The sequence below is a fragment of the Bombina bombina genome, chromosome 12 (genome assembly GCF_027579735.1).
Source record: "Bombina bombina isolate aBomBom1 chromosome 12, aBomBom1.pri, whole genome shotgun sequence".
NCBI classification, from domain to species: Eukaryota; Metazoa; Chordata; class Amphibia; order Anura; family Bombinatoridae; genus Bombina; species Bombina bombina.
The window spans coordinates 40539318-40552491 of record NC_069510.1 but is presented as its reverse complement, the minus strand read 5'-3'; the positions used below and the strand labels follow the sequence as shown (position 1 = coordinate 40552491).

Below are 13174 nucleotides of genomic sequence, written 5' to 3'. Positions count from 1 at the left end.
CAGGTTCAGTATTTCCCACAAGTAAGGAATGCAGCTGTGGACTCTCCCTGTACAGAAGGAAAGGAAATTACCTGGTAAGCATAATTTTATGTTTTTAAGCAACTTTATTTACTCCTATTATCAATTTTCTTTGTTCCTAAGAAAGCTTAGGAGCCCTGCCCATTTTTGGTTCAGAACCTGGGTAGCACATTCTGATTTGTGTCTATAATGTAGCCACCAATCTGCAAGCGCTACCCAGGTTCTGAACCAAAAATGGGCCGGCTCCTAAGCTTTCTTTCAAATAACGATACCAACAGAAAAATGAATAATAGGAGTGAATTAGAAAGTTGCTTAAAGGAACAGTCTACACTAAAATTGTTATTGTTTACCAAGATAGATAACACCTTTACTACCCATTCCCCAGCTTTGCACAACCAACATTGTTATACCCAATTTTTATTTGCTTTTCACAACAGGAGTCTGCTAGTTCATATGGGCCAATATAGATAACATGGTGTTCACGCCCGAGGAGTTAGCACTAATTGCAAGTCAATAGATAATAAATAAAAAGTCATGTGATCAGGGGACAGTCTGCAGAGGCTTAGATACAAGGTAATCACAGAGGTAAAACATATATTAATATAACTGTTGGCTGTGCAAAACTGGGGAATGGGTAATAAAGGCATTATCTATCTTTTTAAACAATAATTATATTGTAGTCTGTCCCTGTAAAATTGTATGCTCTATCTAAATAGTGAAAGTTTAATTTTGATTAGACTATCCCTTTAATAGCTTGCACACAATGTAAAAAAAAAATAAAGTAGGTCAAGCATCTGTGTACTGTTTTACTCATGACAGCTTCTCTGTACTTAGCTCAGCAATGACGAACCCGGCTTCCTCCAATCATGGCTTGCAACCCAGAGCGTCCATCTCCTGAGGCCACGCCGTGATTGGAGGAAGCCGGATTCGTCATTGATGTGCTAAGTACACAGAGGAGCTGCGGGGGGAAGAAAAAGGAGGTAAGTATTTTTTTTAAAAAAATCTGCAATGTAAAGTTTCATGAAGGAAAGTGCCCCTGTTTTTATTAGTATTTTTAAAAACTGAACACCAATTCATGAAACTTTACATTCACTTTAAATTCCTAAATGTTTTTCATTATTTTGGTACCTTGCAGTTTTCTTATTTAGGAATCAAAAATTATATTTGACAAATGGTTATATTGATATGTTTATAAGTGAGAAAAAAAAGGTTGATATTTTGTTACACCTATTTAATATTGGCATCTTGAATAAAAACTGCATTATTTTTTAACAATTAATCACAGTGCAGACTAGTAAGGGTTAAAAGTATTAGGAATCTCAGTGCAATTAGTAATGCAAGTGTATGTTTAACTTGGCCTCTTGCTGCAAATTGCTTAAAGATCTATAATAGTAAAAAAAATACATGCTCTAAATCTGTAATTTTATGACTATTGACTTTGCTCTACTGTGGGTCCTGAGCCACACTTCTACTGAGTGTTTAACCCCATTGCAGGGGGTCAACACACAGTAGTGCAGGGTCGATAATAGTAAAATTACATGCTCTAATGGATTATAGCATACAATTTTTTTTTACTCTTGTGGCTCTTTTAAACCAGCTATTTTATTTGTAGCATGTGCAGGTTACAGAAATTGCTTTTTGGCCTCTTAAGGCGTGTGGGACAAGCAAAATTTTACACAAAAGGAACAGTTGTTTAACCCCCTTCAAGACCCAGCCAAATGTCCGGGATCATAACGTAAACATCTCTGCAAACTGGATGTCACATGATCGTCACTGCTACCACATGACTCCAAAAGCATTATTACATGCAGGGGAACAGGACACGGCAAAAGCTAGGACGTTCTATGCTGTCCTAAAGGCGTTAAAGCCCAACGTCTTTAGGACAGCATGGAACATCCTTGTGACGTCTAGGGGTTAATACCCTTTTAAAAGTATGTGGCGTAGTAGCCAATAGACATGTGCAACACTGAATATTTTGTTTTGGGTGAATCATTCAGAACGAATATTGTGAAAAATTTGGTTTTTAGAATATTCGTGTGCTGCACTATTCAGTGTTCGGTGCTTTTCAAATGAACGAAATACTGAATATTCGTTAACATTTACATTTATTTTCGTTAAAACTAATGTATTGTTCTCTTGTCAGCTTGACTCTTACCTGTTGCGCGCTGGGGATCCGTGATACTCCTCTAATTCTTCATAGACTCCCGGGCCGTGCGGATAAGACGCTCCCCAGCGAGCTAAAGGAGAAGGAATCCGCTTTGCTTATGTACCTTTAGCACACTGTTGAGCCGCGCTAATAGGAGCATTAACCCAGCTTAGGAGTCTATGACGAAGAAAAGGAATTTGGCGCGCTCCACAACGTGCTACAAGTGAGTTACACCTAGTTTTAAAGAATAATGAATATACTCCTGAATTATATTTGTTATTCTTTAAATTAGTGCGTTCATGTATGAATTGACATTCGTAACAAAACAAATCCACGTCCCTAGTAGCCAATCTACAGATCTATGATTCCTAAGGTCTTCCAAGAGCATAAGATCTTTAGTCCTTCTAAGACATCCTATGACTTTTTTGTACTATAAAGTTGCACTTAAAGGGACAGTTTACTCAACGAAAATTTCCCCTTTAATTTGTTCCCAATGATCCACTTTACCTGCTGGAGTGTATTAAATTTGTTACAAGTATTTCCATTACCCTTATATTGGCATTTGAAATAGTTGATTTAGCCTGTGGTATCCCTACCTATCCTGAAGGTTTTTGGCTTTAAGGCCAAGCTGTGTAAACACAGCCAGTAGAAGAAATTACAATCCCAGTGGGGTATAGAAGAGATAAGCTAATAAAATGTTAAATTTTCCATTGTTCTCTCCAAGTATTGTTGATTGCTTTACAGATATAAGATAAAGAAGCATGTATATGTACACAGTGTGATAAAGTAATGAGATCAGATTATGTCTACAAGCTCAACCCATTTTATTAGGTTGTGGTCTTAAAACACAAAATCAGCTAATTCATATACACAAATAAACCTTAAAAAACAAATCTCATACATTTTATACTCTGCACTAGGTAAAAAAAGCAAATGGAAACACATTAAGGGGAAAAACAATTTTATAGTATACTGTCCCTTTAATTTATTCACAATCTTCAGATTAAAAATAGTGTTTGTAACTTTGAGCGATCTTGTTGCTTCTTCTTTATGCATGATATGCTATTGTCTGGTTATAGAAACCTGATTTTAGCTTGTTTGCTGCCGTAGGTCCCAGTAGCCAGCCTTGTGCCGGCGCAGACCGTGCTACCTCTCCCCTTGTATCATTGTATCCGGCTCTTGATTGCAGAGCGATCATGCAGCATATGTCTCCCACGGCTTTTGGTGAGTGTGTAGCAATACCCTAGGCGGGTATTTCCAGATAGTCTCAGTTTCTCACACTTATTTTCATATTCCAGGGCTCAAGGATTGGGACGACGACGAGATCCTGGCTTCTGTCTTGGCTGTGTCACAGCAGGAATACCTGGATACTGTAAAGAAGAGTGCAATGCGGAGAGAACCCTCTCCTGATCACAGCTGATGGACAAAACACTCTTAACCTTCGGGGTGCACGTTGACTTTAATCTTAATCTTTCTCTCGTCTTCACCCTACTTCTCTACCTCTCTTTGCTTGCCTTTCCCTTAAACCTTTTTTCCTCCTCCTCTGTCAAGTGCACCGCCTTGGCCCCAGTAGTTTTTAATCATGCTCACCCTGTGATCTCAAATGAATGAATCTCTTTTCTGTAAATGTCCCTCCCCAATTTGCTCACAGAGGACTTGTATAGTTGCATGTTTGCTCTCCCTGCACCTGGGAAGATCTGTCCAAATCGGCTGCGAAGGAGCCTTTTAACACAAACCGCCTTCCTTTTTTTCTCTCTGTGGAGGGCTTCCTGAAAGTCATTTACTTTTTGGATGGGTGTGCAGAGGGGAGATTTTTGTTTGTTTGTTTTTTTAAAAAAAAAGACTGATACCGCGGGTGAAACCCGAAGCCCTTCACACATACCACTTTTGTATCCTGAGTTTTTTTTTTTTTTTTTTCTTTTTGTTCTTGAGGGGATGTTACATTCGCTTAAGATTAACTTTTTTTTTCTTATTAAGAAAAAAAAATGAAAAACTCTTATACATATTACTGTGCTTTTTCTTGTCTTGTGTATTGATGAGAGGGGAGGGAGATGGCTATCTACAAATCTGCTTTATTTATAGAGGATGCGGCAGTTGTCGCTATTCATAAACATATGATATATATATATATATGTGTATGTATGTATATGTAAAACTTAAAGGGACATGAAACGCAAACATTTTCTTTCATGATTCAGATAGAGCACACAATTTCAAACAACTTTACTATTTACTTTGTACTATATAATTTGTGTCATTCTCTTGGTATCCTTTGTTGAAGAAGCAGCAATGCATTACTGGGAACTATCTGAACACTTAAGTCAGCCAATTACAAGAGGGGTATATGTGCAACTACCAATCAGCAGCTCTTGAGTCCTTTTCAACAGAAGAATATAAAGAGACCAAAACTAATTAGATAATAGAAGTTAATTGGATTTTGTTTTTAAATCACTTGCTCTACCTGAATCGTGAAAGAAAAAAATTTGGGTTTCATGTCCCTTTAATGGGAAAAAAATGTGCGTACATTAGATTTGTGTGTACAACTATGTGTGTGAAATGAATCGTGGAAGTTTTTTACTTTTTGCTAATGATTTAAATCAATGGTTCAAAATGTCACAGAAAAAGGTATAGATGGGTATAATCTAATAGTGCTTAGAGTGTGTTAGCATATTTTAATTGTATGTAATTCTGTATAGTAAGTACTTAAATTAAGTATGATACTTTTTTTTTCTTATCATAGTTCATGACAAGTAATTCTTTACTCATAGCAAACTCAAGTTGTGCTTTTCTCTAGGCCTGGAAGTCTGACTCATTCTGTTCCAGTTTACAGATCAAAGCTCCTTCCTTATGAATGATCTATACCGCAAGCACCTATCAGTGGAGTGCTCATTAGCATTAAAAGCTTAGGTATTCTATAATATAGTACTTAAAGGGACAGTAAAGTCTAAATTAAACGTTCATTTTCCAGGTAGAATGTGTCATTTTAAACAACTTACAATTAACTTCTTTTAGCAAATGTGCTTTGTTCAACTTATATTCTTTGTTGAAGAGTACATCTAGGTAGGCTTATAAGACCTCATGAGTGTACACAGTAGTGTTTGTAACTATGTATAACATTACTATAAATAATGTTGCAAAAACTGCTGCCAAATGGCTAAAAACATGCACACTCTCCTGAGCTAATTTAGGATTACTCATTAAGAAAGGATACCAAGAGAACTAAAAACGTCTTAATCTGTCCAATCAATTTAATTTCAATTGGCTAGAAAACGTAAGAGCTTTAGAGAATGCACTAATCACCTTTTTCCTTTATATAGAAAACATAAGACTTTTCTGGACTTGGAAGTATGTTTTTCACCATACAGTACACAGTGTGTATGCGATTAGTGATACTTAACACTTTTACTGGGTTAAACCCATAACAACTATCTTTAACTTATTACTCGCAGCACCAAAAGGTTTTTAATGTAACATTGGTTTTGTGCAGGGGCCAGTACACACTGACATTACCCACCATCATATTGGATGACATCATCAAACCGGATATAAATGCTGCCTGCTCCAAAAAAAAAGTTAATCCCTAATTTGTTTAATTAGTGTAAAAGTGACTGTTAACTTTATTTCTTTCCTAAGATATGGAAATTACTAGTGGGAATCTCACTCCTGGCCAGCAGGAGGAGGCAAAGAGCACTAAAGCAAAGCTGTTAAGTGTCACTCCCCTACCCACAATCCCCAGTCATTCTCTTTGCCTCTGTCAATGGAGGACGTGAAGTTTGGTGTCTGAAGAAAATTGGATTTATTTTCGCTACAAGCAAGATTTTTGGGTATAGCTGTAGTCCACATCAATCTCTGCAGTAGAGTAGTAGTGGCTTTAAAGCAGTTAGGAACTTGCAAGTTGGGCCTTGCTGCGTTTTCCTAACATTTTGCTGCCCTAGTATAGAAAGGCAGAGTAGGTTTACTCTATTTCTTTTTTCGACAGGTTTCTGTGAGGAGTATGTGTCCTCTGACACATTGTAAGCTGTCCTCCTGCTGGATGGCTAGACTGCAGGTAAGTGCTTTTGTCTGTTAGAGTTGGAGACTTGCACTAAGAAGTGTTTAAAAAGACTGCAGTGTTTTTTGGGACTTATTAATCCTTTTGGGAAATGATTTTTTTAGGCAGTGGTGGCACGTTATATATGTTTAAGACATGTGGAGTTTATTTCCTATCATTGTGGGAGTCATCCCCAGAGGCTGTGTTTGTTAACATGAACATAATGCGCTTTTGTTTTTCCCCTTATTGTAGAAAATGGGCTTTATTTTTATGGTGGTTGTGAGAATGAAGTGCGCCGTTAGTTTAGCTGCACACTTCATTTCTTTTCAGTTCTTGTGTCTCCACCTTCTTCTTAGAATGCGGCGCCATTTTCAGTTCTAAGCCTGATCCTTGTTCCTGCCCTCCCTCTTCGACACTCTCGGCAGTAAATAGCTCCATTAGCCCCAAGTTCTGTTTTCGCTGTAATTCGAAGCATGGAGATCTCTTCCTGCTTGTTAAGGTAACGGTAGCTTGCTTTAAATTAAAGCGCCCAGTTCTAGATCAGCCACGCCCCAGGTCTAAGTATATATACAGACCTGGAATTTTCCCTGTTAACCTCATAGTGGTGAGGTACCTTGTTTATATGAATTGCCGCATTGGGAACGGAGTGGTGATAATTCCTGCAGTTTTTCTGAGTGTCAGAGACTTGTGTTTTTATTACTAGTTGAGCGTTTAAATGTGAAATGACTTTTGTTTCTACTGCAGAAAAGTCCTTCATTAAAGTAGACTTTGTGTGTTGTTCATACTATTTTGCTTTGGCAATCTTGGCGTTAAGGTCAATGTATCATTTAAAGTGACACTGCATTTTTGTTACTTTTCTAGAAAGTCTAATAAAATTAAGTTTTTTTTTCATTATTTTGGAACAGGGGTCTGTTCCCATGCTCAATTGCTTGTGTCTTCTGTCCCTTTTGTTTAAAATAGTTTTTTCACATAAAGATATAAAACTTTTTGTTTCTGAGCCTTATGTCTCTTAGGATGATGCTGTTTATGCATTGTCACAGCTTTCTCCTCATATGTCCCAAGCCTTAATGGCTACACATATAGTACCCTGCATTTCCTCTGTCTCCTGGAGGAGTTTATTTGCTTGCAGAAATTGCTGCACAGGTATATTCTGCGATATCTGCAGCATTATCTGTTTTCCCTATGTTTTTGGGAAAATGCAAGAGGAAAATTTGATGAGGAGGATATGTCGGTAGCCTCTGAGGGTGAAATCTCAGATTCGGACAGTATAATTCCCTTATCTGATTCTGAAGACGTATACTTCAAATTTAAGCTTGAACACCTTTGTGTAATGTTAAGGAGGTAATGGCTACTTTGGACGACTCCGATGCTCCTATCATTGTCAACCCTAGAAATCTAGTAAACTTAATAAATACTATGATGTTCCTTCCTCTGTGGAGGTGTTTCCTGTTCCAGACCGTGCAACGGAGATTATTTCACAGAAATGGGAGAAGCCAGGAGTACCTTCTCGTCTCCTGGCATAAAAAAGATTTCTCCTGACGCCGACTCCATTTTAGATCATGGCACCATGGTGCCTTAAGTAGAAGGGGCCATTTCTACTCTGGCTAAGAGGATTATGACACCACATACATACAGAGAACTCTGTTCCACAATCTAGACTCTAAAGGCAAAAGTCCTTAGCACAAACACTTAACAGCAAAGGGAGAACAAAAGTTCAAATATCAATGGAGCATAGGGTGTGATAGTGGAAATGCATACTAATAAACCACTGTTGCCAAAGCTAAAAACAGTTCCTTACTGGATCATCCTTCCAATCAACGGGGCACGGGTAATAACTTTACCGCTCCAAATGCTTGTCCGTTTCGCTTCAAAGATAAGCTTGGCGTCCTCGTGGGTATGCTAGACAGTCGCAGCGTCCTTTTGACACGCCCCTTCAACATAGTGTCTCCTATTGGTGGCGTCCAACTGTCACTCACCCTGGCGTTCAGCTGTCTGCAAATCCCGATGCTGTAAGAGTAAGCTCACATCCCCCACAGTTTAACTCCAGGTTGGCTGGCCGTAGATGCACAATAACATGAAAAAGGTCCTTAGGAGTTTGATAAAAATTTCTTCTTTATTGACAGTCAATTAAAACAATGAAATGGCACAAAACAAAGGTAGCATACAGGTATGGCACTGGTGGCTTACGCGTTTCGGCGGGGAGCCGTAATCATAGCCTGACTATGATTACTCAGGCTATGATTACGGCTCCCCGCCGAAACGCGTAAGCCACCAGTGCCATACCTGTATGCTACATTTGTTTTGTGCCATTTCATTGTTTTAATTGACTGTCAATAAAGAAGAAATTTTTATCAAACTCCTAAGGACCTTTCTCCTACATTGGTGTGTCCGGTCCACGGCTTCATCCTTACTTGTGGGATATTCTCATTCCCTACAGGAAATGGCAAAGAGAGCACACAGCAAAGCTGTCCATATAGCCCCCCCTCTGGCTCCACCCCCCAGTCATTCTCTTTGCCGCTCTGAACAAGTAGCATCTCCACGGGGATGGTAAAGAGTATGTGGTGTTAGTTGTAGTTTTTATTTCTTCTATCAAGAGTTTATTTTAAAATAGTGCCGGTTTGTACTATTTACTCTACAACAGAAAGTGATGAAGATTTCTGTTAAAAGAGGAGTATGATTTTAGCACCAGTAACTAAAATCCATTGCTGTTCCCACGCAGGACTGTTGAAACCAGAGAACTTCAGTTGGGGGGAACAGTTTGCAGGCTTATCTGCCTCAGGTATGATCAGTCACTTTTCTAACAAGACCTAGTAATGCTAGAAGACTGTCAGTTTTCCCTTCTGGGATAGGTAAGCCATTTTCTTAGACTCAGTAACAGAATTAAGGCTTATAACTTGGGCTCTATGCTGGTTGACACTTTTATGGGCTAAGTCGTTTGGTTTTTATCATGTTTAGGTGACATTTGGAGTGTTTTGTAAACTTTGAAACACTTTTGGGGAACTTTATTTGCTCCTGGCAGCCGTTTAGACACCTAATCTTGTCAGAAAGGCCCCTTCACTCTGGAATGCAGAGGGAGGAGGCCTCATTTTCGCACCTCAGTTGCGCAGTTACTTTTCTCTAGGCAGGTCATGCAGCTTCACGTGGAAGGTCCAGAGGCTTAAAAAAGGACTTCAGAGAGGCTTATTACTGTTGTGAATAACCCCTAAGGAAGGTAAACGCCGCAGCAAAGACTGTGGCAGGGACTGTAGTGTGCTTATACCGGTTAATTGCTATTTTAGCTCCGGTTTGGACATTTAGGGGTTAAGTGGCTTGAAAATTGGTGTGCAATACTTTCAAAGCATTAAGACACTGGGGTATAAATTTCATAAGGATCGGATATTTCTTTGATGTTTTTCTATCATTCAGAAATAAAGTGTGCCCTTTTTATTATTTAAAGAGACAGTAACGGTTTTGTTTAAAATTGTTTTTATTGCATTAAAAGTCTGCCTAGGCCTGTTTAACATGTCTGTACCTTCAGATAGCCTATGTTCTGTGTGTATGGAGGCCAAGGTGGTTCCCCCATTGAATATATGTGCGAATTGTGCCATGGCGTCCAAACAGATTAAGGATAGTACTGTCACATCTCATAATGTTGCCCAAGATGATTCTTTAAATTAAGGTAGTGGGGATAGTTCATCATCCTCTCCTGTGTCAACACCAGCTTTGCCCGCGCAAGCGATACCTAGTACATCTAGCGCACCAATGCTTGTTACTATGCAGCAATTAACAGCAGTAATGGATAATTCTCTAGCAGCTCTTTTATCCAAACTGCCAGCATTTCCTAGAAAGCGTGATTGCTCAGTTTTAAATACAAAGGATGAGCAAGTAGGCGCAGAAGATAATTTATCTGTTATGCCCTCACATCAATCTGAGTTGGCAGTGAGGGAGGGTCTGTCCGAGCGAGAAATTTCTGACTCAGGAAAAATTTCTCAGCAGGCAGAACCTGATATCGTGGCATTTAAATTTAAGCTAGAACATCTCCGCGCTCTGCTTAAGGAGGTGCTAGCTACGCTTGATGATTGTGATACTCTGGTGATTCCAGAGAAGTTATGCAAAATGGACAAATTCTTAGAGGTCCCAGTGCACGCTGAGGCATTTCCGATACCCAAGAGGGTGGCGAACATAGTGACTAAGGAGTGGGAGAAGCCAGGTGTACGTTTTGTTTCACCTCCTATATTTAAGAAAATGTTCCCCATTGTCGACCCCAGAAGGGATGCATGGCAAACGGTCCCTAAGGTAGAGGGGGCAGTTTCAACGTTAGCTAAGCGCACAACTATTCCTATAGAGGACAGTTGCGCCTTCAAAGATCCTATGGATAAAAAATTGGAAGGATTGCTTAAGATGATTTTTGTTTAACAAGGTTTCCTTCTTCAACCAATTTCGTGCATTATTCCTGTCACTACGGCGGCGTCTTTTTGGTTTGAGGAACTAGAAAATTCGCTCCAAAAGGAGACTCCATATGATGAGGTCATGGACAGAATTCACGCACTAAAGTTGGCTAATTCCTTTATTTTGGATGCCTCTTTTCAATTGGCTAAATTAGCGGAGAAAAATTCAGGTTTTGCAATAGTGGCGCGCAGGGCGCTTTGGCTAAAATCTTGGTCGGCGGATGTGTTGTCCAAAACAAAATTGCTTAATATTCCTTTCAAAGGTAAGACTCTTTTTGGGCCAGAATTGAAGGAGATTATTTCAGACATCACTGGGGGAAAGGGCCATGCCCTTCCACAGGATAGGCCTTTCAAAGCAAAAAATAAGTCTAATTTTCGTTCCTTTAGCAATTTCCAGAACGGACCAGCTTCTAACTCTGCAGCCTCTAGGCAAGAGGGTAACACTTCCCAGCCCAAACCAGCATGGAAACCATTGCAAGGCTGGAACAAGGGAAAACAGGCCAAAAAGCCTGCTGCTGCTACCAAGACAGCATGAAGGGGTAGCCCCCGATCCGGGACCGGATCTAGTAGGGGGCAGACTTTATCTCTTTGCTCAGGCTTGGGCAAGAGATGTTCCGGACCCCTGGGCACTAGAAATTTTCTCAGGGGTATCTTCTAGAGTTCAAGGAGCTTCCTCCAAGGGGAAGGTTCCACATGTCTCGCTTATCTTTAGACCAGATAAAGAGACAGGCATTCTTACGTTGCGTAGAAGACCTATTAAAGATGGGAGTGATACACCCAGTTCCGACAGCGGAACAAGGACTGGGTTTTTACTCAAACCTGTTTGTAGTTGCCAAAAAAGAAGGAACTTTCAGGCCAATTCTGGACTTAAAAATTCTAAACAAATTCCTCAGAGTTCCATCATTCAAAATGGAAACCATTCTGACAATTTTACCAACGATCCAGGAGGGTCAATACATGACTACCGTGGACTTAAAGGATGCGTACCTGCATATTCCTATCCACAAAGATCACCATCAGTTCCTGAGGTTCGCCTTTCTGGACAAACATTACCAGTTCGTGGCTCTTCCGTTCGGTTTAGCCACTGCTCCCAGAATTTTCACAAAGGTGCTAGGGTCCCTTCTAGCGGTGCTAAGGCCGAGGGGCATTGCAGTAGCACCTTACCTAAACGACATTCTAATACAAGCGTCGTCCCTTCCCAAAGCAAGGGCTCATACAGACATTGTTTTCTCCAACATAGGTGTGTCCGGTCCACGGCGTCATCCTTACTTGTGGGATATTCTCCTCCCCAACAGGAAATGGCAAAGAGCCCAGCAAAGCTGGTCACATGATCCCTCCTAGGCTCCGCCTACCCCAGTCATTCTCTTTGCCGTTGTACAGGCAACATCTCCACGGAGATGGCTTAGAGTTTTTTAGTGTTTAACTGTAGTTTTTCATTATTCAATCAAGAGTTTGTTATTTTCAAATAGTGCTGGTACGTACTATTTACTCAGAAACAGAAAAGAGATGAAGAATTCTGTTTGTATGAGGAAAATGATTTTAGCAACCGTAACTAAAATCCATGGCTGTTCCACACAGGACTGTTGAGAGCATTAACTTCAGTTGGGGGAACAGTTTGCAGTCCTTTGCTGCTTGAGGTATGACACATTCTAACAAGACGATGTAATGCTGGAAGCTGTCATTTTCCCTATGGGATCCGGTAAGCCATGTTTATTACGATTGTAAATAAGGGCTTCACAAGGGCTTATTTAGACTGTAGACATTTTTTGGGCTAAATCGATTGATATTAACACTTATTTAGCCTTGAGGAATCATTTATTCTGGGTATTTTGATATAATTATATCGGCAGGCACTTTTTAGACACCTTATTCTTTAGGGGCTTTCCCAAAGCATAGGCAGAGTCTCATTTTCGCGCCGGTGTTGCGCACTTGTTTTTGAGAGGCATGGCATGCAGTCGCATGTGAGAGGAGCTCTGATACTGATAAAAGACTTCTGAAGGCATCATTTGGTATCGTATTCCCCTTGGGTTTGGTTGGGTCTCAGCAAAGCAGATACCAGGGACTGTAAAGGGGTTAAAGCTTAAAACGGCTCCGGTTCCGTTATTTTAAGGGTTAAAGCTTCCAAAATTGGTGTGCAATATTTTCAAGGCTTTAAGACACTGTGGTGAAAGTTTGGTGAATTTTGAACAATTCCTTCATGTTTTTTCGCAATTGCAGTAATAAAGTGTGTTCAGTTTAAAATTTAAAGTGACAGTAACGGTTTTATTTCAAAACGTTTTTTGTACTTTCTTATCAAGTTTATGCCTGTTTAACATGTCTGAACTACCAGATAGACTGTGTTCTGAATGTGGGGAAGCCAGAATTCCTATTCATTTAAATAAATGTGATTTATGTGATAATGACAATGATGCCCAAGATGATTCCTCAAGTGAGGGGAGTAAGCATGGTACTGCATCATTCCCTCCTTCGTCTACACGAGTCTTGCCCACTCAGGAGGCCCCTAGTACATCTAGCGCGCCAATACTCCTTACTATGCAACAATTAACGGCTGTA

The 13174-nt window shown here is 39.9% G+C and overlaps 1 protein-coding gene across 4 annotated transcripts in view; it reads left to right on the top strand.

The window, feature by feature from the left end:
• Positions 1-4169, top strand: part of OTUD5 (OTU deubiquitinase 5) — a 45149-nt gene extending 40980 nt beyond the window's left edge. For 3 of the 4 annotated variants that reach the window (XM_053695981.1, XM_053695983.1, XM_053695980.1), the window contains exons 8-9: positions 3275-3388; positions 3463-4169. In XM_053695981.1, coding sequence (XP_053551956.1) covers positions 3275-3388; positions 3463-3584 — 236 coding nt within the window. In that variant the 3' untranslated portion in view covers positions 3585-4169. The remainder of the gene's footprint in view (positions 1-3274; positions 3389-3462) is intronic. The other variant, XM_053695984.1, reaches the window with a different exon arrangement.
• Positions 4170-13174: the final 9005 nt, after the last annotated feature.